The 27,047-nt window shown below is 42.3% G+C and overlaps 1 protein-coding gene across 1 annotated transcript in view; it reads right to left on the bottom strand.

Annotated features, from left to right (window-relative positions):
* ASCC3 (activating signal cointegrator 1 complex subunit 3) overlaps positions 1-25,862 on the bottom strand; it is a 255,779-nt gene extending 229,917 nt beyond the window's left edge. Inside the window, exons 1-4 of the mRNA XM_063124851.1 lie at positions 25,834-25,862; positions 17,740-17,890; positions 13,329-13,479; positions 7,715-8,298 (exon numbers count right to left, since the gene is read on the bottom strand). Coding sequence (XP_062980921.1) covers positions 7,715-8,298; positions 13,329-13,479; positions 17,740-17,829 — 825 coding nt within the window. The 5' untranslated portion in view covers positions 17,830-17,890; positions 25,834-25,862. The remainder of the gene's footprint in view (positions 1-7,714; positions 8,299-13,328; positions 13,480-17,739; positions 17,891-25,833) is intronic.
* Between the last annotated feature and the right edge of the window lie 1,185 nt (positions 25,863-27,047).

Genomic DNA, 27,047 nt, shown 5'->3' with positions numbered 1-27,047 from the left:
AAAATTAAATTTAAAAAGCATTAAAATTCCTTTTGAATTTTGAATAAATATGTGAATTTGCTCATCCCTCCACTCTCTAGGAGCTCCACTCCTTGCTCCAACCTAAATTTCCTCCCAAGCTTGCCTACTACCTTGCATGGTTGATCAAATTAAGGTGTGGCTTCTTCATAAAAGGAAATGACAAGTGACCATCTTCTAAGACCCATAAGGTTGTTAAGGCTTGAACTTCAGCCAGGCAGAGTCTCAGAAAAAGAGCCTGCACCACAGGGACTCTGCATATGCACAGACAAACAAGCCACCGTATAAAACAAATGGTTCCATCAAGCTTCAGCCGGCTCCATGTAAATTGGCCACCTGATAAGATGCATCTTCTTCGACCACACTAATGTACTTTTCTGTAGCAAACTACCAGATGGAGATGATCCTCCTGCTGCTCTGAAGCCCACGCGTTCAGTACATGAGATACTCTTCCCTGCTCCTAGAAATTCATCAGCATCCCATCTTCACTGTGCGAGGGCTTGACAATTTAGTTATTGTTCCTGGCTGTGAGCCTACTTAACAGCACTCTAGATTACAGACTTGAGTTTGCTCTCAGATTCCAAACATATAAAAAAGCTTACCGTACAAAATCAGTACACCAGGAGCCAAGTATTCAACTATCAGCAATATCAGAACAGCAAAATATTAATATGATTTTATACAATGTAAAATAGAAATATGATTTCTATTGAAATTTAATTTTAATGTAAGTAAGAATTACAGCCCTATTTTGGTATTTATTTATTTGGGTTTTGAATCTGTTCTATCCCCATTGGCTTGAAGAAATAACACTGAAAATAAAACCAAAACATTAAACACTCTTGAAGTGCATTGGGTGGAATCCAGAGCATGTTAGTCACATTAAGATCCCATTGAAATTATTGTTAATAGTTACTCATGACCAAGCACAACAAACTTATTCTGGATCTATACCACTGTTCCCATGAAAAGCATATAACTTTACCTGGATTGTCTCTTAAAAAGGGCAATTTAGTATAGTGTCTAAAGTGTAAGCAAGGAGTTCAACGTTCCCCGTTCAAATCTTGCCACAGAGTTAAATTTAGTGGGAAGGCTTTGATGAACCACTGTCTCTCAGCTTCCCATCTGTAATAGGAGGATACATATAAAGTCCTAATAGATTTTTTGTAAACATTACTGAGAATATGTGAAGCACTTTAAGTCATTCTATCAAAAAAGCCACCCCATATAAATCAGCCTAATCTGCCCTAAAATTAGTGAGCTAGTCAGAAGATATTTGTCTACAAAGATGTTCCAATTCTTCATCAATTTATTTGAAAAAAAATTGCCAAGCCCTGCCCTAGAGCATCAGAACATTCTCTAATGCAAATTGAAAATTGCCCGATGCAAATGACCCTAAGCAAATTATACTAATTTGCACTGGAAAATTTCCTGGAAAATGTTCCAATTCAAAATTCCCAGAAAATCCACATTACTGGTCTCCATCACTTGAAAGCTAACTTCCTGTTGATTTCTGCTTTTAAGAAAAAAAAATTTTTCTGGCAAAATATTAGAATTTGTGGCAACATTCCTGAATAGTCAATGAGATGCACATTCCTGAATATTTTTCAAGGCTCCCATCCCCAGTCCCCATTATAAAACTTCTGAACTACTTCATAGTATACATGGCCCAAGAGATGACATCATGTTGCACAAAGGGCAACTGTATTTCTTGTAAAGAGAACTTTGAAAGGCAGCTAGAAGGTTTTCTGGCTTACAGCACTTTTCAATTTCCTACAGAAAGCAATAATATTTAGCTATGAGTGTCCCTAGTTTTCTCCAAATGCCTTAATTCAGAAAAGAAAAGAGAAGCTAATGCTGAGAAGAAAGCATGCCAGAATATCTAGAATGACAGAACTATTCATCTAGTAATCTCCTTCTTCCCCTGAAGGACAAAGAACCACCTATCCCCTAATGTGGGAATCACTATGCCAGAGAAGCCATTTTTCTACTTCCCTCTTCTCTTCCTTCAAAGATCATAAACAAAAATGTATAAGTTTTTTTTTAACCTTCAGTATGGCAGCAGAGGCATTGCTGGCATGAGAAATCATTGTTGCTGTAAAGAAGGAAAACTCCATATTAGGCATAATTAGAAAAGGAATTGAGAATAAAACTGCCAATATCATACTGCCTTTATACAAATCTATGGTGCAACTACGCTTAGTGTATAGTACTGATTACTGTACAGTTCTGTACACTTTTCCAGCTCTACAAAAAAGACACCGTAGTGCTGGAAAAAGTGCAGAAAGAGACAACAATCCCAGTTACAACAGCTGGGGTTGTTTAGCTTGGGAAAAAGGAGGCTAACGGGCGACATGATAGACGTGTACAAAATTATGCATGGTATGGAGAATGCGGTTAGGGAGACAGACTCTCAAAAATGCACAAATAGGGTTGCATTTTTTTAAAAATATTATTATTGTCAGTCATTCTGATATGTGTAGTCTTGCCTAGTCAGTTGTATGCTTCAGCTATCAAAGGAAGCAGCAGAGTAGGCCAGATACAAGAATATTGACAAAAGGAGACTGTCTATCAGCTAATTCGCACACAGTTGCAAGGGACCCGTTAGCATGAGTCAGAAGCACCAGAACTAATATGACCTGTTAGTCAGAAGCACCGAAAATGGGGAGGAAGAGACAAAGGAGTAAGTGCATCAAAAGGGGGGCACAATATCTCTCTTTAGCAATGTGATCCTCTCACATTTAAGGGTTGAATTGACACGTCTCCGTGCCCTCCATCTTTTCAACACTTCCCTGACTCTGCAGCTATATTCACTCCCTCCACCATTTTTGTGGCTCTTTTTCAGAGCACTTACAGGTTTTATTGGCAACTGAGCATATCATGGTATCCTTATGGATAGACTATCCGGGCTGGGAGTTGGAGATACTCCCAGTGCAGTGGTTCTGTTCCTACTTGGGTGGCCAATTCCAGAAGGTGGTGCTCAGGGATTATTGCTCTGACCCTTGGCAGTTATGCCATGGCGGGCCATAGGGCTCTAGTCTATCCCACATGCTGTTCAACATCTACATGAAACCAGCTGGGACAGGATATGGACACGTGTCATCGATAGGCGGATGACATCTAATTTTTGTGAACCGCTCAGGGAGCTTGGGCTATTGGGCGGTATAAAAATGCAATAAATAAATAAATAGCTCTGTCACTCTTGCATCAAATCCAGGTGTTCTGAACCGGGCACAGTAATGGATGGTATGAGGGCCAATAAACTGGGATTCAATCCAGACTAGATGGAGATACTTTTAGTAGGTGGTTCATCTGCTTGGCTAAGTGATGTTCAATCTGTTCTGAGGGGGTTGCACCCACCTAAAGGATTAGGTTCATAGTTTGGAGGATGCTCTTGGCTCCAACGTCATCACAGGAGGCCCAGGTGGACTCGGTGGCATGAAACACCTTTTATCACCTTAGGCTAATATACCAACTACATATGGACCGAGATAGTGTAGCTACAGTTTATCCATGCTCTGGTAACCTCTCATCTGGATCACTGCAATGTGGAGCTGCCTTTGAAAACAGTTTGGAAATTTCAGCTGGTCCAAAATAGGGCAGCGGGATTGTTAACAGGGACTGACCAATGTGATCATATTATGCCAGTACTTTTCCATCTGCACTAGCTGTTAGTCCATTTCTAGGTCTGATTCAAAGTGCAGGTATTAACATTCAAAGCCTTAAATGGCTTGGAGCCAGTTTACCTGGAAGATCGTCTCCTCCCATATATACCTGCTTGGACCCTAAGATAATCTTCAGTGGTCCTTCTCTGGGAACTCCTGCCAAAAGGAATTAAGGTGGGTGGCTACTAAGAAGAGGGTGTTTTCTGTTGCAGAATGAGCTTCCGAGAGAAGCTCGCCTGGGGCCTACATTGTGCTCTTTTCAGCACCAGGTGAAGACTTTATTTTCCAAGGCTAAAAGTCTTTCGATTTCTGTTAAATCTGTTACTGTGTTTAGTTGGTTATTATTTTTATTTTATACTGTAGTTTTAAATTTTTATATTGTGTTTTACCATGTTGTATTATATGGTTTTAATTGCTGTAAACAGCCCAGAGCGCTGCGGCTAACGGGCAGAATAGAAATGCAGTAAATAAATAAATAAAACCCAATTGTGGGCAGGATAACTACCACTGTAATTAAAACTGTATTTTATTGTCATGGTGTTTCAAACTTAGAAGGCTCCACTATTCTAGGCAAAGTACAGACACATAGCAAGGATGTTCTCTGCCAAGTCGAGCTTACAATTACTATGAACAAAGAACATGTAGAAACAGCAGGATAGAGAAATTAAATAGAGGGGAAACAATTAGACAATATTCAACAGTGAAAAAGACAACCCCAGCTTATATACGGATTCCATCGCAGTAAGGGAAGTTCTTAGAGCATGCTGTCTCCCAGCATGGGGGTGAAATAGGAAGAATTTTCAACAATTCTAAGTAAGTGAGCAAGCACCACTTGGGAACCCCACTGCATATCAACACAACTGGAAAGGAAACAAAAGCCAAGAATGGACTTAAAAACACTTTGTGCTCAGTGTTGTAAAGAATGAGTAACCAGTGAAGGATTCGCTGAAGGTTACACTGTATATAATACTATATTTTGAAGGAACATTGGGTAAGATAGGACATACCAATGCCAAAGATAATTAGTTTGAGTGCCTGGACAGTACCATATTGCAAAAGACTTTAATTAAAGTATACGAACAAAGAAGACAAGGCGCTTCAGCACTTTTAAATAGCTACTGAACACAATTTCTTCTCACAGCAAGGGCCGAAATTACACCTGACCATAAAGCTAAACCATAATTTAGCATTATGCACACAAGGCTCTGTGAGCCCAAGTGAAGCCTTCAGCTCAAGCTCTTCCTCCTCTCACATGGCCAGGAGGAGAAATAAGTTCTGACTGAGTTTCCACTCTCTCCTATTTGTGATTTTCCCAGTTTGTGTTGTAGCCCTCTGTCCTCCACACAAGTATCCTGAGTCAGACCGCCGCAGTGTACAAAACGGAAATCGGGATTTCAAATAAACTCTGTTTTGATAAACGCACAAGATTCACAACCCATGGTTAGAAATTGGCATGTTTTAGCAAATGACTAGATTCCTAGTCAGGCATCAAGGTAAACAAAACTAAACCATGGCTAATATTTATGTATTTTATTGCTGTAATCTGCCTTTGGGGGGGCTTCTGACCTGAAAGGCGGTCAAGAAATATTTTAAATAAAATAAAAAATAGTTGTACTCCCAGCTGTGTGAGAAGAGGACAAGGGTGAGGAGAGTGCTCGGCCCCAAGGCTTTGTTTAGGCTTGCAGAGGCTCATGCGCACAACACAAAATCACGCTACAGCATTATGCGCAAGCCAGGCCATAGTCACATGTCTTCTTTCCCTGAGGGCTTTTAAAATGAGCCAAAAATGAAGCTAAAGAGGCCGCGATCTGCCTCATAAAATCCATAGGGATCAAAAGATTTGGAGGTGGGGGGTGGAGAGAATCAGCTTGAGGTGATTTCCAGTTTGATGGGAAGGGGCCAATAAAATGGAAAGGTTTTAAAAGCTTCTCCCCACACCAACCCCAAGATGAATTGCTGCAGCCGTCATGGCTGCATTTTGTTAAGTACAAACTAATTCTGCGGGTAAGACATCAAAATTACATTTGCGTGATAGGTAGTTCGATCCCAAAAGGGATCGAACTAGATTTTAAAAGAAGCTTCTTTTGCTTCTTTTAAAATCTATTTTAAAGTGTTTTATTCTGTTTTGACTTTATTTTATCTTGTACACCGCTCTGAAATTTTCAATGGGGAGCCGTATATAAATAGTGTAAATAAATAAATAAATGGGTACCAGAGGGAAGAAGAGATCTTGAAATAAATTCTCTTTTGCCAGCAGAGTTTTTACCAGTTCATTAAAGAATGCCAGCAGAGGGGGCTGTAGTAACACACCTGTGACTGGGATACAGACTAATATCAAAGGAGGGAGGAATAGAATGGCGAGTTTCAGAAGGTGCAATAGGGGCATTTCAGTCAGACACCTGCCTCCTGTAGACCTTCCTCCTCCACGCGCTCTCTCCCCCACCCCCACCCCCAGACATTCAGTTCTTCGCATGAGAATCAGAAGGAAAATGTCACACAAACCTTAGCTTCCATGTGTATTATTGATTTATCAGAAGGAGTAAGGTCAAGGTGAAACATACCCCGATCTCAGCCTTCCCCAACCTGGTGCAGCTCCAGATGCTTTGGACCACAACTTCCAGCATTCCTCACCACTGGCCATGAAGGCAGAGGCTGATGGGATTTGAAGTCCCAAACATCTGGAAGGTACTAGAATGGGGAAAGCTGTCCTCTTTCATTTTATCTTCACAAAACTATTTTGAGATAGTTTGCACACACAGACAGGCCCACATTTTTTTTGCTTAGCTGCTACCCAGCAGGCAGAAGCAGTTTTATTTAATCAGGCACTTATGCTGATCTGTAAATATATTCTAATTAGTTTTAACTGGTTGCTTGTATTGATTTTATTGATGGTTTATTTGCCTTTGTTTTGTTTTAATTTAATAGTTTATTTTATTATTGCTCTTAGGTGCCTTGACCACATCGAGCGGACAGGTGGAATACAAATGTAGCAAGTAAATAAATAATTTGTTCTTCTGCCACCAACCCCTCCCTCCCCTACAATGTGCAGAGATGTCAGAGAATAGAGAGGAATTGGCCCTTCTGTGGGCAATCAGCACATTATTTGTGCTGCCCCCAGCAAAATCCTAACAGGATGGGAGAGAAACCACCATACAGTATCATTTGAATAGTTAGATCACGATTTTGTTCACCTTAAAGACCAAACTGGCAAGTCCTATTTATTTTTTGTTTCTGCACTCAACAAACAATATAGACTTGTTACTTCTATAAACAGCATACTATAAACCTCATTCCTCTAACTTGAAGCTTCCTTAACCCCAACCTGTACTTCTCCCATCTACTCCTTTCCACTATCATGAGAGGAGCAGAACGCTTCCCTGCTCAACTTCACTTGTGCCAGATTTCCTTCTCAAGTCCCCTCTTTACCCTGCCAGCATCTGACTTTCTCCTTGTCATGGCAGTGGATCTACAGTACAGAATGTTTCTGTAGTGCAACCTTACCATAATTAAATCCCAGATTGCCCTCTCTTGTGCAGTCAGCCAAATGGAATACGCGATAGGAATAACAAACACCAGATCATGTTCGGAGTGGGACCACTCTCCCCATATCTATGCATCCCATTAACATTTTTTATTGGTTCAAAATGCCATTCAATTTGCATTAAAAACAAAGGAGGACCCAGGTTTATATGTCCTCCCATTACTGCTTTGGTAACAAGCTGAAGCACTGCCACTCCACACTAAATCAGCAGACACTTACCCCAAGGATGATCCTTATGCTTTTTTCCAGATGAACAGTTTGAAAGAGCGATTTTGAAATGAAGCAAGAAGTTTCAACACAGTTTGCTCCAGCTCCCCCTTCCCAAATTGCAAGCCTTTCCTGCCCTTCATGTGGCTTTTCAGGGATCACACGTGCATGGGGGTGAGCATGAAAGCCCCATCACGCACGTGGCTTGCACTCCAGCAAGCTCTGGATCCAAGCCACTGAAGCTTAAGCTACGTTAATGCTGCAAACATTATGCATACCCTACCTCATTCTGAAGCTCATCACCGCTTTTCTGCGAAGCGAGCATCTCGTACAAAGTGCAGCAAAGATGCTCCGTTGTCGGGCCTCCAGAAGTTCCCTTCAGCGACTCATTCAGATACTTCCCGACTTCACACCACAGAAAAGAATCGTCCACTTTCTCCAACGACTTCGCAGCAGAGCGTTCATCACAGCAGTTGGGGAAACGTTCCAAATGGTTATTCAGAAATTTCTTGTAATCCAAGCTTATCACTTTCTGCTCAGCCATGTCGCCATTGACTGGCAGTTCCTCAAAGCGATCCAAGTCATGCATGTCAAATGAAAATGTGACGTTTTTGCCGAAACACAGCTTTGTGCTGCCGTTTTGCTCTTCTGACATCCGCAGAAGGGCGGTGAGCTGTTCCTCAGGGAAGTGAGAAACAATCTGACAGGTGGCATTGCAGGCTGCGGTAGCAGAAGAGGACGGAAAGGGCCCAAACATCTGCTTGATGGCTTTGGTCTCATCATGGCCAACACATTCCTTCATGCGGAATGTTTTAAAAAGGAAAACAGCACCACCTTCAATGGCTTCTTGTCCATTCTCAGATCCCACTGTTCAGGGAACAAAGTAAGAAAGAGGAGATAACTACCTGCATTTTCACCAGCAACCTACACTACAACTACCTTTGGATGTTTTTTGTAAAAATCCAGTAAAGGAACATAAAATATGAATAAGAGTGTGGAAAGTGGATCATGGTTTTGTAATGCTTCTCTCATTATTGTTGTTGCTGTTGTTGTTGTTTTATAAAGGCACCCTGCATGTAGTGAACTAGGGACATCAAAACAAGAAATCTAGCATATACCTCATGCTAACATGCTAGATTACTACATGCCTGGAACCTTTTCATATAAAGATATGGGCAGGAATGGCATCATACCTGTCCACTAAAGCCTTCTAAAATGACAGATGGGCACCAAAATGATGCTATAGGCAAGTCTATTTCTCTTTAACAGGATATAGACAAACAGCAGCCACTGGCTGGGTTCTCTCTTTCAACTAATACTTCTTCCTACAGCTCAGCACAAGATCCAGAGTTTGGTCACTTAAGCATCCTACTTCCTGGGAATAAGGTCCTCTTGTTTCTTTCCCATGCCAAAGGGCCCATTCCCTACCCCAATCGTCCTTGCTGATTGGTTAGAACCCATTTTCAGCTGCTGGGGTGGATAATACAACACCGGTCCCAGCTCAGAGTTTTCCCTCTCTTCTCCTACCCTCCATACCCAAGGTTTCCAACCAGGATGTAGTATTTGGCCTTGGAGAGTCCGGAAATAGACTGGGTTCAGATGACACAATAACCAACGGTGGGTTAAATAATCAACGATTGCTTATTGTGCCATCTGTTGGGATCTTTTCACACCATGATTCATTATTCAGCCCAAATAATCAACGCAAACAAACAATGCTGTGCAGAGTTGATTATTTCTTTATTATTTATTATTGCATTTATACCCCATCTTTTTTTTCTCCAAGGAACTCAAGGCAGCGTACATAATCCTCCTCCTCTCCATTTTATCCTCACAATAACAACTTTGTGAGGTGGGCTGGGCTGAGAATCTGTGACTGGCCCAAAGTCACCCAGTGAGTTTCCTAGAACCAAGTAGGGCCTAGAACTCCCAACTCCCAGTCCAACACTTTAGCCACTATAACACACTGATTATTTGAACAACCGTTGGTTATTGTGTCATGTGTCGGGCACTGTTGACTATTTCGTCGCACACAGTTGGTTATTTTTGGCAACTACAGAGTCCTCTGGCAAGAGAGACCAAAGCAGCAGCTGCCACTCTAATCCAGCCGGCAGAATTCGTAATGGCTGATGGGTTACCAGCGGAAGGACTGAGGGGGGAAAGATGGCAGGGGAAATGTCAATGAAACACACAGTTGACTAACGTTCAACTTGAAGCTGGCTCCACATCACGGTTGATTGTAATCATGTTGTGTGGGGAGTACCCCTCAGTAATCAACTGTGGATTTGATTATTAACCCACCACTGACGATTGTGTTGTCCGAACACAGCCTTTCTCTGACCACCAAGATAACCAAGCTGTACCAAGTGTCTATGACACTGCCACTAGCCTTGATGTTGGGAAAGTCAGGTGAGCTAGAGTCTTCAAGGAGGAAATTCAGCCCACCTACCCACCAGCAGCCTGAAATGGTAAAGTTCAAAGTTCTGCCAAGTCGGTTTACTACCTCATTGTCTGAAATGTATAGGTTGGCTGTTAGCCTCTTTAAAAAGAGGGGACTGGATGAAAAAGGGCTCCAAGAGAGTTTTCAAATGCCCACAAGAACTTCTCGGTCCTCCTTGACACTCCAAAAGGGGTCCCCAAAGCTTGGGAGATCCTCTGGAGCAGACTTCCCCAACCCACCCAGATGTGTTGGAGTATTTACCTCCCATCATTGCCACCCACCATGCTGGCTGTGAATAATGGGAGCTGTAGTCCAGCACATTTGGAGGGCATCAGGTGGGAAAGGCTGCTAGAGGAGCAACCTGCAAAGCACAGCTGTTGGAAGGAGAAGCTGGGAATACCCAAGCTCATCTGCAGAAGCACTCCCAGCCTGTGTAACCAGTATTTGAGCAGACCTGTTATTATTAGGCCAAGTGTGTGTGCATGTGTAGCACACACACACACACTCTTATACACTCAGGGACAGAAAGCACCCCCAAATTTTGCCAACATCAAGTCAGCCTCCTCACGGTTTTTCAATACTCCCAAGGCAGCTGCACATGGATAAAAAAAGCCTGGAGCCTTGGCCCAAGTGAGATGTGCACTCTTTGAACCATCCCAAATGACAAGCACAAATTCATTGCACCTCACTGCAGGCAGAAAAGCAACAACAGAGAGTTTTCAACTCAGTCCTAATTTTTACTCAAGAACTGTACTTCAAATAGCACATTCAGAACTTCCAATAATAAATCCACTTTTGACATGCTTTGGACAAGCTGTATTTTATGAGTCCAAAAATAGGGCATCAAGGACACCCAACATGTCAACAATCTTAATAAGGATTTGAATGTTTTATTAGATGGGAATTCTAAGTCATACAACCACTCTGCAGTTATAAATTTAACATTTCTATTTGAAATGTACTTTCTTCTGCAGCTAAAACCTATGCAAACTCACACTTACCATTAACAATCTAGCCCACAACAATTAAACTAGCTATTAAACAATCTTTTTTTATGACTTTTGTATGAAGGCATCAGGAAAACTGTACACATTGCACACTCTTATGCACACATATGTGCATATAGCTAAACGCACGGCTCCCTTGAAAATACTGAAAAACATTGAGGAGGCTACTGATATAATGTTGAAAAAAATATGAAGGTGTTTTCTGACCCAAGGGTATGGGAGTAAGTGTTAGCGTCTGTGTGTGTCCATGTGTTTATACATAAGCATGCCACACACACACCAACATCCATATTCAAGGTTTGTCTAAGCCCTAATGAGCATGCTAAAATGCTAATAACAAAGGCTGAGAGGTCTTCTGCCTGGGTATCCCCAGCCAGCCTGACTATTTCCAGGTTCTCCTTCCAACGGCTATGCATCCAGTGTGCCCATTTGCTCCAGAGCAACCTCCCTTAACCCAATGCCTGCCAAATGTGATGGACCACAACTCCAGCATGCTGGCTGGGGGTGACGGAAGCCAGTGTAGTGTACTGGCTAGAGTGTTAGACTTGGATTTGGGAGATCTGGGTTCTAGTCCCCAGTCAGCCATGAAGCTCACTGGGTGACTTTAGACCAGTCACAGAGGATAAAATGGAGAGGTGGAGGATTATGTACACCACTCTGCGTTTCTTGAGGAAAAAAGGCTGGATATAAATATAATAAATAAGTAGCACTCCAATATATCTGTAGTGTGCCCAGTAGGGAAGGCTGATCCAGGGGATTGCCCAGATTCTGGGGATACCTTTTTACAGATCAAGGAGAGCTTAGAAGTTCTTGTGAGCACTTGCAAACTCCCCTTGGGCCCTTTTGGATCCAGGTTCCTCTTTTAAGGACAGCCAACCTAGATATTACACATGAGGTGGTAAATGACTTGGCAGAAGTTTGAACTGTACCATTTCAGACTGGGGGTGAGGGTTGAATTACCTCCTTAAGGGTCCAGTTCACCTGACTTTTCTGCCATTAGGGTTCATGGCAGCATCCCAGAGGCTTGCTACCTCAGCTATGACAGAATGGCTATTTAAGGCTTTAGAAATCACTCAAATGGATAAACCATCAGATAGGGTGCACAACAGAAATTACTGACCTTCGCGCTCTTAACTTTTCTTTAAAACGACAACTCTATCGCTTTCTCTAATAATTATTTTTGTACTTTACAGCTATCCCATTTATGTATATAGTATTTCAAAGTAATATTATCCAAATCATGTCAGTAGCCAAACATCTGAACAACTCACAGGTATTTCCTACAGTTCAGAAGTGAGCCTCCTCTGGTTTAATCAAATTGCCTGAAGCAGTTATAATAGCGTTGAAGGATTTAACTCAGCTATCTAAAAGGGCACTTATGCCTGATTCCAAGCAAACAGTGGATTATGTTGTGGATTACACAGGCTTGTTGTTAACAGGGAGCCTGGTTGCCATTGACAACTAGATACTGCTCAAGCTGATCCAGAATTGCCCCTTGCAAAAAGGTGGTGGCTCAGAGTCCCAAATTTAAAACAGATTCCCTAGAAAAAAAACTTTCTGTCTGAAATTACCCCAAAGTTAAAAAGGGAGAGAACGAGGCAATATTTGGAAGATAAAAAGAGCAGTGAACAATTGGGTGGTTTTTTAAAACAAACGAACACTAAACTTATTTTCTCTAAAATTGGAGGTTAGAGATTTTTAAAAGTATCTCAGAGGGCTAGCCGCTTTAGTTTGTTGCAGTAAAACCAGAAAGCCTTGCAGCACTTTAAAGAGAGGCAGTGCAGAAAAATTGCCACTTCCTAAGTCCTGCTAGGTTACCTCCTTTACTCTACTTTTTAAAAGCTTCCCCTCTCACTGGCTCCAATTCTGGGGGCATATCCAGGGGACAAGGCTCCCAGCAGACCCCTTATCAGCCCTACCACCATCTGAGCCGTGACAGCAGGTGAGTCATGGCACAGACGTCTCCATCACCTGTCAGGGGAGGAACTCTATAGCTGACCACCCTCTCTGCCCACAGAGGGGAAGGTCCACGGTATTCCATGGCCCGGTAACAACACCCTCAGGGCTGCAGGATTGTCAGCTCCAATCCAAAGCCCTACCTAATTTATTATGGCGTAAGCTTTAATGGATTAAATTCCACGTGCATCTGCAGAAGTGGACTCTAGTACATGCAAGCTTATGCTCTAACCAAGTTCTTGGTCTTTAAGGTGTCACAACCCTCTTTGTTGATGCTTTCTAAAAAGTATTTGAAAATGAAAATAAGGTAACAAAACTTCCTAGCCTGCCATACATGCAAGGCTGACCCATGTCATCGACATGCCCCAAATACATGGGCAAACAGACCTATAAAAAAATTAAGTAAGAAAAGTGTGCAGTTTTTAAATTTATTTATTTGCGCAATGTGGCTCAATTGTGTACAATTATTAGGCCAATTCTAAATTACCACTTACCTATATGTTTGGCAGCTTGCAGTATTGTCTTTAAATCTCCTTGTAGAGATTGCTGGCTTTCCTTGGGTGAATTTTCATCAACAAATGTAACTATTTTCTTCCAGGTAAGACCACAATTCAACAGCTGTTCTTGCAACTTGGATCTTTTATCCTGCACACAAACATTGTAAGTAGTCCATACGATAAAAGAAAAACAGTATGTTTTCACACACTTCCAAACTCTACTTATCACTGATCAGATTACTTATTAGACCTGACAACACCAAAAGCTAAATTTTGCATTCTTATCTTTAAAACAGTAGTGACATTTTGAATGCTTACTTTAAGATGATGCCTTAAAATCCAGAGTTACACACGTCACTTTCGTTTGACAAAGAGCTATCAGCTCCAATAGAAAGCACTATGCGTGCTCCAATGCACACATAGATCCCATATAATACAATTTCCCTGCCAACTTCAGCAGGAGGAGAAATAGACAGTGAGAGAGAAAACTTCACTCACACAGAAAATCTGCAGCTCCTCAATCAGACTGATGACCCTATCCACAACACATCCGGTCCATGGTTTTAGGAAGAGCCATTTCACACATTGGGCAAATTCAGGCTAGCCACTGAGAATACACTCGACAAGTATCCAGCTATACTGTTGTTTCTGTATTTAGTTTACAACTACGAAAGTAAATATGAAAAGGCCTTTAAGCTCAATTCATCCTGCAATAAATTGCACTCGTCTTCTTTACCCTTTACAAGGTATTAATGGAAATGTATGCAGCAGGAGATATTCGGTGTCACTGATAAAAGGCATTAAGAATATTAAACTGGGAGAGAGAAAATAATTATTAAGAAGATATTTACATTGTCTTTTCCTACTGCTACTACAACCTAATAGAAATATTCCTGAAATGGCATAAGCCAGCACAATGTTTGTTACATAGCATGCTACGGAGAGGGCTTCCTACAGCACTTTTCCCCAATCTGGTACCCTCCAAACATTTTGAATGACACCTCCCAGCATTCCTGGCCACTGGCCCTGCTGGTTGGAGCTAATGGGAGTTGCAATCAAAAACATCCAGAGGGAATCAGGTTGGGGAAGGCTGCCTTACAGACTGAAGTCAGCCAGCTCATATCTTAAAACATATCAGTAGTATAATTAAAATTCTTACGGCTAGACACAAATACAGTGGTCTGCAATTTGATCCATGCCCGTCTGTCTCTGAATTACCAACAAATTTCATGAGTTATTAATCATGTTCTATTTAAATATATCGTCTAAACAGATTGTCATCCCCATCTCTCATCTTTGCTTCCCCATCTCACCCTCCCCACTAAGACTCTCTACTATTTATTTATTTATTTATTTATTTAATTACATTTATATACCGCCCCACAGCCGAAGCTCTCTGGGCGGTTTACAACATTTAAAAATAGTAAACATTAAAAGTATACAATTTAAAAACACACACACACACATAAAAAAAAGTATAAAAACAACAGTATCCATTTAAAAACAACAATTGTGGGGTCCATTAAAAACAAACTTAACGTTGTTAAATGCTGTTAAAATGCTGTTAAAAATGCCTGGGAGAAGAGAAAGGTCTTGACCTGGCGCCGAAAAGATAACAATGTTGGCGCCAGGCGAGCCTCATCGGGGAGATCATTCCACAGTCGGGGGGCCACCACTGAAAAGGCCCTCTCCCTTGTTGCCATCCTCCGAGCTTCCCTTGGAGTAGGCACTCGGAGGAGGACCTTAGATGTTGAGCGCAGTGTACGGGTAGGTTCATGTCGGGAGAGGCGTTCCATCAGGTATTGTGGTCCCAAGCCATGTAGGGCTTTATAGGTTAAGACCAGCACCTTGAATTGGGCTCGGAAACATATAGGCAGCCAATGCAAGTGGGCCAGAATCGGTGTTACATGCTCAAACCTCCCTGTTCCAGCTATCAATCTGGCCGCCGCATTTTGCACAAGCTGCAGCTTCCGGACCGTCTTCAAAGGCAGCCCCATGTAGAGGGCATTGCAGTAATCTAATTTGGAAGTTACCAGAGTATGGACAACTGAAGCTAGGTTATCCCTGTCCAGATAGGGGCGTAGCTGGGCCACCAACCGAAGTTGGTAGAAAGCACTCCGTGCCACCGAGGCCACCTGAGCCTCAAGTGACAAAGATGGTTCTAGGAGAACCCCCAAGCTACGAACCTGCTCCTTCAGGGGGAGTGCAACCCCATCCAGAACCGGTTGAACACCCCCCATCCGATCAGAGGAACCACCCACCAGCAGCATCTCAGTCTTGTCTGGATTGAGCTTCAGTTTATTAGCCCTCATCCAGTCCATTGTCGCAGCCAAGCACCGGTTCAGCACATCCACAGCCGCACCTGATGAGGATGAAAAGGAGCAGTAGAGCTGCGTGTCGTCAGCGTACTGATGACAGCGCACTCCAAAACTCCGGATGACCGCACCCAACGGTTTCATGTACATGTTAAACAGCATGGGGGACAAGACCGATCCCTGCGGAACTCCATACTGAAGAGTCCACGGGGCCGAGCAATGTCCCCCAAGCACCACCTTCTGGAGCCGTCCCGCTAAGTAGGAGCGGAACCACTGCAATGCAGTGCCCCCCACTCCCAACTCAGGCAGACGTTCCAGAAGGATACCATGGTCGATGGTATCGAAAGCCGCTGAGAGATCAAGGAGAATCAACAAAGTCACACTCCCCCTGTCCTTCTCCCGACATAGGTCATCATACAGGGCGACCAAGGCTGTTTCCGTGCCAAAGCCGGGCCTGAAACCCGACTGAAATGGATCCAGATAATCAGTCTATGGGAAGAAGTGAAATACAATTGCATTTGGGGGGTGTTCTTCCCCGCCACCAATTATATACTCCAATAGTGTTCTCACTTTTCAGGAAGATAAATAGAAATGGGACATTAACATATCCAGATGTCTCAACACCAGTCCAACCTTGTTATGGACCTTGCTACCTAATGCTGTGCTGTATCATAAGAATAAAAGCAAGCTGTAGTGGCAACCAGAAAAACTGTACATCCAGATTATTAATAAATGTAACTAGTATTCCACCCCCTCTTTGACATCCATCAAGAAATTATTTAAGAAAAATGCATTAAAGTGCTGTACAGTATGTCTCTTCAATTTATGCTATATTAGTTGTTGCTGATGCTCGTTTCAGTGAATGGATTCTCTTTTAATGGTTCATTTCGTTGTGTAAGTGCACTATTTCAAATGACATGGAAAGAGAGGGCCAAATTACTCTTCTAGTTATAGTGACGAAAAAATGGAATAAAAGTAAAAAAACAGAAGAGTTACTTTAGGCTTGTACCATCATGACAGAATCAGGATCAGCCCCAAAGTGCTTGGGTAGGCGTAGATGGTATCTCAGTAACAAATTGCCAGATGCCAATTTGTTTCTTTTCAATTTACTTTGAAGGGAGATGTGATTGGCTGGCTGGCAATGAAGATCTCCCACCCACCATCCCTAAGTTGCCCCACTATTTCTGCCACTTTGTTTCAGAAGTGTCTGCTGTTGGTTAAAAGTTCTGGCTTTTCTTTTACAACATAGATGAGAAGCTCAATTTCTAGGACCATTAAAAACAAAGAAAAATAGCAGAGGATAGGAATGATTTTCTCACAGATCCCTCAAACCAGTAATTAGACCAAGCATACAGTGAGGTGAAGGATTAACATACTTCTATCCCACTCAGCAAATTATGGTGAAGCAGCAGTCAATATCACTCACTGGATACTGATAACGAAATAATGCCCAATTCTTTACAGATTACTGGTCAGACACTGGCAGACTATAGGCCAAAACCAACCCACTGAATATCACCCTCAGGTATGCCCACTGTTATCAACGGTGGGCAATATCCAATGCTGCTGACACACTAGCAGAACCCATAGAAATGGATCCTAAAGTGGAAACACCTATCTGGAATGGGGCAAATCAGCGGTGCTCTGCTACCTAAAATAACAGTTTCCATTCATTTCCAGGGGTGTTTTAGGAAACACTAGCTTCCAGAAACAGCAGGAGTGCAGTGGCAAAGTAGGACAGTGCCCAATATCCGTGGGAAAATATCACATATTTCACCAGTTGTTGCAGTTACAGAACTTACAGCAGAACTTGCTGTTTTTATGCTTTTAAATTTTTGTATATTTGTTTTTAATGTTTTTAACTTTTGTAAACTGTCTAGAGAGCTTCGGCTATGGGGCGGTATATAAATGTAATAAATAAATACAGTAGCAAGTAGCTCAAGTTTCTCTTGTTTTTTTAAAAAGAAAAGCTCATACAATAAAAACAATAATGTATGCAAGGAATATATAGCCTGTGGCAATGCTGTTGACAAAGTGATTGTACATTTTAAGTAAATCAAGATATTAAAATATTTCCACAATATTTAAATTACCGTTAAGTCAGCAGTTTCTTCACTATAATCATCTTGTTTAGTGACATTTGAAAAGGAGCGCAGCGCTCCTGTTAGGCGAGGAAGGGCCATTTATTACCCATTCAGTGATCCATATGATGAGACATTAAATTAATCTCCAACATGTAAACTCCTAAAAAAGAACAACAAAATCAAAATTAAGCTTTGCTCGTGCTTTAGAAACCTTTTATGTTAAAGGTAAGTAAGGTAGAGATATTATTTTAACAAGTCAAGCAATGCTAGGCTTTCCAAAGTGTAGCAATTCAAGACAACAACATTGCCTTGAAATACTCACAATCTGGATTCACCTGCTCAAAAAAACCAGAAACAGGATGTTTACTGGTCAGACAAAAATAGCTATAGTTAAGCAGTCCAGCTTGCCCCCCCTCCCACACCCACCTACCCCCTTGAATGCCATTTTTTGCTAGAAAGGGTTTAAATTAAATAAATAGCTAGCCAACCTGCAAAAAACTTCCAGATTTCTTAGGAATCAGGATCATATTCTTTGGTTACTAAGCAATTCCAGCACTGGCACAAGCATTACTATATGGATGCCAACATGAGGTGTTAGAATAAAATCTTATATTTAAATACTAGGACAAATACCTGACTATTTATTGTGGACAAATACAGAAGTTGAGCCTTAAGAGTTTGTCAGTAAGGAGCAATTTGACCTGGCTCAGCTGTAATCATTCCTTGCAACAAGAATGCAATGTGGCAAACCCTGGGTTCATGCACTTGCCTCTTCCATCCCCTTTGTGCACAAGAGAGGGTGATTTGCATGATTTGTGCACCAGGGGACAAACTTTAAGCTTCCTTTGTGGATTGGAACAAGCTACATTTTCCAGTGATGTCCAATTATAAGAAACTGTGGCTTGTACAAATCACATTGAGATATAACAAACCAGGATCTGAAACCATGGTTTCATCCTAGTTTGTTATTAACAACAGTGCAATCCTATGCATGTTTAGAGAGAAAAAAGTCCTACAGTTCCAAGCATGGCCAAGCTGGTTTTTTGCATCGTAACAGTGCTTTGCAATACAGTTTCCCATATTCAAACATAACAGGAAAATACAGCTTGTTTCCAGCAACAAAAGAAAGCTTTAAATTTCCTCTCTTTGCATGCAAAAGAGGGGAAGCATGCACATCCAAGGCTGGCCATGTTATTTTCACATAATGAGTAACAATGCTGTTTTCTGTAACATATGAACATTTTCCATAACTTTTTTTTCTAGCATTCCCTTTGCTGGTTAATTTCACATAAATAATCAACACTGCGCCACACAACAATTAGTTCTTTCTACATAAGCAACAGATAAAAATGAAGAGGTTCCTCTAAATAGCACAGTACTAAGTAACATGCATATTCAGACTCTACAATCCTTAACATTGATATTTGAGGGCTGTCCTTGTCTTCCTGCTTGTGCATAAACAAGCTTCCAAACATTTAGAAAACGTTCATAAGCACATATGAAACCAGAAGTTTGCAAGTAGAAAGGAAAGGCTTGAGAATCTGTTAATGGACATCTAGAGCAGTACTGCCTACCAAGTGCCAAATGGCCTCCCAGAGAGAGGGATCTACAGATCTGAGGGGCATTCAGCACTTTGGGAGACAAATGCGGGGAGAGCACAAGAATCTCATTAAATTATGCCTGATATCTGTGTATTGTGTGCATGTATCAAAAATATATATCAGAATAAAGGTGTCTTGTCTGGAGTGCAATTTTTATATATCCTAATTTTTTACCTGTGGCTTGGGGAATGTTCATCTCGAGTCTATTAGGACAGCATCCAATGTTGTCATTCCGCAAACCTGAATAGCACTAGTGGATGTCTGTCAAATCTTTCCATTGCACAAATGGTTGCACAACTCCACTCACACGAGTGTAACTTTAGTTGAATTCTTTTCTTGCGCATAGTTCAGAACCTAGTTTCCACTAGTGCAACATCATTTCCACTTTCAAAATGACAAAATTGGACACTGTGCATTGAGACCAAATTCATGGGTAGTCTCAAAGATGAATGGGGAAAATGGAAATCTTCTCTTTCAAGATTCACAACAGAATTACAGAGAATGTATCTGAGAGAACTACTGAGCCTTACCCTAAGATACACTGACCCAGTGAATGGCTGCTGTGAAAAAGTCAAATTCCATGTTGGAGATCATTAGGAAAAGAATCAAAAACAAAACTGCCAATATCACGATGCCTTTTAAAAAAGATAGAGAAGGTACAGAAAAGGGCAACCAACATGACCAAGGGGTGTGTGTGTGAAGCAGCTCCCCTATGAGAAAATGTTGCAACATCTGGAACTTTTTCATTTAGGAAAAAAGGTAAATAAAGGTGGGGACATAGTAACAATATATAAAATTATGCATGAGAAGGAAGTTACTGTCATAATTAGAATCCAGGCTCATCCAATGAAGCTGAATGGTGGAAGTTTCAGGACAGAAAAAATGAAGTCCTTCACACAGTGCATTCACTGCCACAAGATGCAGTGATGGCCACCAATTCGGATGGCTTTAAAAGGGGAATAGACATATTCATGGAGGGCAAGGCTATCGATCGCTACTATTCCTGATACCTATACATTGCCTCCAGTTATCAGAGGCAGTATCCCTCTGTATACCAGCTGCTGGGGAACACAAGTGGAAGAGTGTTACTTCACTCACATAAATAATTTCCAAGTAGGAATTTAGGGGCTTTCCATAGGCATCTAGTTGGCCATTATGGAAACAGAATGCTGGATCAGACAGGCCTTTGCTCTGATCCAGCAGAGCTCTTCCTTTGTTCTTATACACAGTCATTTCTCAAACACTTAATCCCAACAAGTCACTGCAGCTTTACAGCAAAACTACATAAACTTAGGACCGAATACATTCAAAAAGGGAAATTGTTCTAAGAGAATAAAAAGGGCAACTGGAGTGGAAGCAGTGCTTGTTAACTAAAGGTGCAAACCTATACACATGTACCTAGGAGTAAATCCCACTGAATCCAATGACAAGTATAGGATTACACTTTTAGACCTAGACCCAGCAGTCATGAACATTATAAAAATATATTTATCAGGTAAACTATGATTAAAATTTTTACAACATTATAAAGCCATTCTAAAAAGAAATTCTTCTTTCAACAATTTAATAGGTCGATCACATATTCATTGAATAGATAGAGAATATTAGCGATTTTATGGTGCAGCAGAAGCTAGGCCATGTCGTGCCAAGAAATGAATGGATTTCCTTAGGCGGAAATTCTACACACAATTGCCCATTAAATTGAAGAGAGTGTAGTTCTGAGTAGACATGCATAAGATTGTACAGTTGACATTGTTTATTACTTCAGAATCATAGGAATAGCATAGATATATACACAGATTCTTTATAATACCATCTGCATTTTTCATAAGAACAGTCCCAATTGATACCACGTTTCAAAACTGTAATTCATGATTTCACACTCAATCTATAATTAATGCATTCCCTCTCCTAAAGGAAAATGAATGGGAAAAACAGCCTTAGATAATCTAGCATACATGATTCCAAAATCTAAAATCACAAAGTATTTAATACACTGTGTACTATTTGATAGCAACTTAAACGAAAAGAGACTTTATTTCAAAGAGAACGTATTTTAGTACATTAATTTCTCATTTAAAAACAGAATGAAGAATAGATGGGGAAAGGCAATGCTCCAGGGCACAAATGAAGGCATCCTGCAAACTGCAGTTTGTACACTGGAATCTAGGCTAAGGAATACATGCGCCTCACCTTCTCTGCAGGAAAATTATTTCTTAGCCTTAATCATAATTCAGATTTCAACTATATTTCTCTATGCCTTCAATAACAGCGTTAGCTAAGGATAGTGTGTCTCCTCTGAATGAATGCTTGGAGGCAGTAATGGGCTGGATGAGGAAAATCAAACTGAAGCTGAATCCAGACAAAACAGAGGTGCTTGCTGTCAAGGGCTCTGACCTAGGTTTGGAGGTGTGTCAGCCAGTTCTGGATGGGGCTACACTCCCCCTGAAAGACTGTGTTCGCAGTTTGGGGGTGCTCCTGGATCCGTTGCTCCAAATGACAGCCCAGATAGATGCGACAGCCAGGAGTGCCTACTATCAGCTTCGGCTGATACGCCAGCTGCGCCCCTTCTTAGAGTCAGAAGACCTAAAGACAGTAGTGCACGCGCTGGTAACCTCAAGGCTTGACTTCTGCAATGCGCTCTACACAGGGCTACCATTGTATCTAGTTCGGAAACTTCAACTAGTTCAAAATATGGCAGCCAGGTTGGTCACCAGTACATCTAGGGGTGAGCGTATTACCCCAACATTAAAATCACTCCACTGGCTGCCAATTAGTTTCCGGGCAAAGCACAAAGTGTTGGTCATTACCTTTAAAGCCCTAAATGGTTTGGGTCCAGGTTACCTGCGGGATCACCTTCTCCCGTACAATCCGCCCCACACACTCAGGTCCTCTGGGGTGAACTTACTTCAGTCAGCTAAAACTAGGCTGACATCAGTTTCCCAGAGGACCTTTTCTTCTGTCGCCCCAGATTGTGGAATGGCCTGCCAGAGGAGATTCGTAAAATTAACTCTCTGTGTGATTTTAAGGCAGCTTTAAAGACTAGCCTTTTCCAGCAGGCCTATCCAGATCAATGTTAAATCATGAATTTTTAAGATGTATTGATTCCTGTTCTAATGTTGTTCCCCGCCTCGATCTAAAGGGAGAGGTGGGTAAGAAATAAATAAAATTATTATTATTATTAGCTGCGCCCACACTAACCATGGTTAACAGTAACCAGGCTGCCCTTAGACAGGGTTCGCAAATATGCCTTGACACCTGGATTAATTTGTTTTGAATTACCCAGATGAATCTTTGGGCAGATAATAGTACTGAAGAATAATTATAGTTAATGAGGGAATGGAGAATTTGTGCCAGATGTGGAAAGCTGGAGGTACATTTCCAATTTGCAAAAAGCCAACATTTCATCTCCACCAAGCCAATGATGGAAAGAAAATGTCAGTGGTTTAAGACTTTATACACATAACTATGCAAGGATCTACATTAACATAGCTTATTACACTAATGTTTTACAGGATAAAATGTGGATTTCTGGCTACTCATTATATTTTTCATTATATAACCTTCTCACTTTAATCCAGTGCCTGTAGCAACAGTTACTCATGGTAACAGGTGAATACTATTTAGATTTACTTATAAAATGCTCCTGATCCTAACACTAGTTAAACAGTCTACACAAAATTATCACCAATATCAAGTAAAAGCAGAGATTTGGATTTACTTGAGCCAACCTAGACACAATGGCTACATTAATAATGCCAACAAAACTCAAAATTAGGTGGCTCATAAGCTGAATCTACTATGTTTGCAATACTTGCATGCATTTGGAGCTTGGATGGCTATGCCATGAACTTCACTATTCAAATCAAAATTAATTATAAGCACCTAAACTTCCTGAAATGCCCATGTGATGCACCCTGACATGGTCACATTGCAATTCCAGGAAGTGCATTCCTGGTTGAGACACTCCCTCTGAAGGTAAGTACAGTACTACAAGCGCAGAAGGTTTTCTAAAGTTCTTAATAGTTTAGAAAACCTCTTTTTGTGCTTCCTGTAGTGAAGTTGTTCCAACCCACTAGGCACTTCCTGGAATGGTCATGTGACCACACCAGGGTCCATCACATGGGCTGGTCACATGGACATTCCAAGAAGTGACAGCTGGGCTGAATCTCTATCTCTGAAAAGGATGCCAGGATGGGAGCGATATAGGCCGAGGTGGCTTTCTGGTGTAATTCTGTTGTAGTTTGTATATACAAATGAAAATTTAAACTGAGATTGGACACAGGAATTCGGAACCTGGAGAGAAAATTGTAATTTTTGTTGGGGAATGTTCACCAATCACTAGCTTGCATTTGGACACTGCACCAAATGAAGGTTCAGCAAAATGTTAAGAAGTTTAGTCTCCTCCTGGACTCACACCCCCTCACCTCAAGTGTGGCCAGAAGGCGTTTGGAAGCTTTCACTTCCATTTTTGGGTAATATTAAGTATGGTTAGTTTCATACAATCACCTTTGAACCCCAATATTTGAAGCTGGCTTGTTTTAACTAACGAGTTAAGATTAACCACAGGTGGTTAACCGCACAGCCAGTAGTAGGAGAGAGAGCATGCAACCTGTGGTTATCCACACAAATAGGAGGAGGAGGGGAGAGCATGCAGGCCCACAAAGCTAGGATCACTCACACTTAGCTCAACCATACTGTAGTATGATGTCTGTACAGAGCCAACTACACATACCTAAAGTGTGCGTTCTGCAAACAGAAGGACTCCTTCCATTCACAAAAGCTTCAAATACAGCAGAGAATCCTACTGGCAGAAGGGGAGAGGACGGTAATTTTCAATGCTTCCACCCATGCCCTACACACACTACTGTTCCAGAGAGTCTTCCAACCCTTCAGAGGAGATTGTGTTGTTGTTTTGTTTTAGGTGGGGGTTAAGAAGAAGCTGCAGTGGGAAGGCAAATCAGCAACAGTAATCCCCTTTTCAGCTGTCATCATCAAAACTCTGCTCAAAGTGTGCTCCTGCCGGTGGGGTCAAACTCTAACCAATGGCTTTGTCTTTAAAACTTTAGAAATCATGGAAACTTTGGGTCAAATGGAAGACTTTAGTACTAGGCAAACTGCAAGAGTGAAAGTCTTCCAGCAGGACTTATCATAAGCCAAATGAGCAGGAACCAAGCCCAGCTTCATACAACCATCGCAAAGCAAATGGTGCCCAAGGAGCTGTGCTCTGGCATCTCTAGCAAGTTTAATAAGGAAAGAGATGGTGGTGGAACTTTACATAGACAGACCTAGGCCCAATCACCACCAAGTTTCCAAGTTCTGCCTGGGCTCTCAGCTGCATGCAAAGCAACTGCTACTTCTTTCTCTTTTTCCACTGCAGCCATAGAGGAGCACAGACCCTCTTAGTTATTGCTAAAGACAGAAGAGCTTTTCTCTGGCTCTCTTATGGCTCTGGTTCATCACACACAGCCGAGACCCAGAGAAAAATATTTTTGATGCTAATTGGATAAAGGATGACTACTTTTACTCAGTCTTCATGAATCTCAGGAGAGAATAGAGTCAAGATGTTTTCCCTCAAATATGCACCAGAACACCTATCCACAAGAACTCTGTCTCAGAGACAGTCTGGTTTAAAGAAAAACCAGGTTAAAATATCCAGTCTTCCCTTAATGTGTATAAAGAGTCAATTGTGTTTCCTCAGCAGTGAGAAAGGGCATGCACACTTACTTAAGAGTAAGGCACATTGACAACAGCATTGGGCTGCATGGCTGTGATTCTAACACAAGAGCAATACGTTGCTTTACCATCAGTAGAACACGAACAGGACTGAGCTATAAGACTGCAATTCTATCAAGCAACAATTCTATCAACTGTTACGTAAGAAATACATGCTAGATGAGACCAAAGTTCATCTAGTCCAGAAATCTGTTCACACAGTGGCCAAGCAGCTGCCTATGGGAAACCTACAAGAGCACTCTGCCATTCATGATCTTCAGCAACTGGTGTGCATACGTATACCTTCTTAGATATTGGGACTAGCATACAGCCATTCGTACTAGTAGCCATTGATAGCCTTGTCCTCTATGAATTTGTCTGGCTCCCTTTTGAAACCATCCAGATGGGGAGACTGTACTATATCGTGTGGTAGCTAGTGATTGTGGTTACGTCAGTGTAAGTCCCACTGAAATCATCGGGAGCCACTCACAAGCATGCATACAGGATCCTAAGCACGCTTCCTGCATAAGATCAGGCTGCCAGTGGAAGTAAAGAAGGAATGCCGAGACCACCAGTGACAAGGAGCAGGCTGGACATTCTCGGTTTCGGGCTGCGATCCATGGTACCTTTAACTCGGGAGGGATCCCCAATGGGGCATATTTAAGGGGATCTGGCCGTCTCTATCCCCATTCACAACTCGACCTAGGGATCAGGAACTCTCGGGGCATCCCCTGTACAGAGACCGGGGAAAGGGAACGGGACCCCGGTCTCGGGCTGCCCCGCTTACCTCCTCGGCTGCTCCGCTGACTGGCCACGCTGACTCCTCGCTATTCCTCCCCCTTGGAGGCCGTGGCTTTACTATTTCGATCAAGCCGCTTCCGGGTTCTTCTCCTTGCGCAGGCGCGCTCCTCCTCTTCCGCTAGTTTTGCCGGCTGAGCCGCGCGGGCGGGGCTGGCTGCGCTGTGCAGCCTGCGGAACGCGGGTGACGTCTCAGCGTTCCAGGCGCGACGCCGGCGAATGAACGTTCCTCATTGAGGAGCGCCGCGCCCTTGGCCCTCCCTCCTCGCTTTGGAGCATTCCGACTTTCTCTTTCGTTTCCTGGAGTGTCCGCTTAGGAACAGACGATAGACTTAATCAAATGGTAGAGTATCAGCTCTAGAGTCTACAGAAGGCGCTTCCGGGTTACATTTGACCCTTTGTCCTCCCCGTGGTGTGCGGGGTGAAAGTGGCAGCTGCCAATAAGAAAGAAGGGAGAAATGCAGAATTGTAGCGTAGCTGTGATCGGGCAGCGCCATGTCCCGGCGTAAGGAGAGCGGTGCTGCAGGATCACACCGGCTAGTCGAGCATCCTGATTCCCGCGGTGGTCGTTCAAATGCCTGCGGGGAAAGCCCACAAGCAGAACTAGGAAGGCAACGACGGCCGACTTCCTCAGTGGCTTGTTCCCCAGCAATCTGGCTGCAGTTCTATACACTTCACCTGGGAGTTACTTCTGAGTAGACACGCGTGGGGTTGGAGTAGACACGCTGCAACTGCAGACGCCATTCAAATACTTAAGGGCACAGCCCTATGGGTTGCGGCCCGGTTAGGCGGAAGCCTCCGCACTCAGAGGTTGCCGACTGCGTCCTGCTGGGAAGCCAACGCGTTTCTTTCCACGACGGCTGCACCGGAGGGGAGGGGAGGAATCAGATTTTGGAGCTTTCCCTCCCGAAGTCTTTCTAATGCCTACAGCTTCGGGAGGAGGACTCCAGAAAGTCCTATAATGTCTGGGGTACTCTCTGGATTTGCTCTGTAAAAGGTGGGTTTTTGTTTTTTTTAAAAAAATATAGCTGGCAAACCTACGAGCAAGCGTACCTTCCTATCCTAAAAGGGGTTAAATGCAAGTATTTTGCCGTCCAACATTTCACAGATGAAATGAACAGGGACATGCTTGCAACACCCCTGTTCTCATACTGGAGATCTCTTTGTGAGACCAACACAAAACAGGAGAGAAGTCTCAGGATG

The sequence above is a fragment of the Elgaria multicarinata genome, chromosome 4 (genome assembly GCF_023053635.1).
Source record: "Elgaria multicarinata webbii isolate HBS135686 ecotype San Diego chromosome 4, rElgMul1.1.pri, whole genome shotgun sequence".
In the NCBI taxonomy this organism is placed as follows: Eukaryota; Metazoa; Chordata; class Lepidosauria; order Squamata; family Anguidae; genus Elgaria; species Elgaria multicarinata.
Note: the sequence above shows the minus strand (reverse complement) of the source record. Positions and strands in the feature narration are given on the sequence as shown.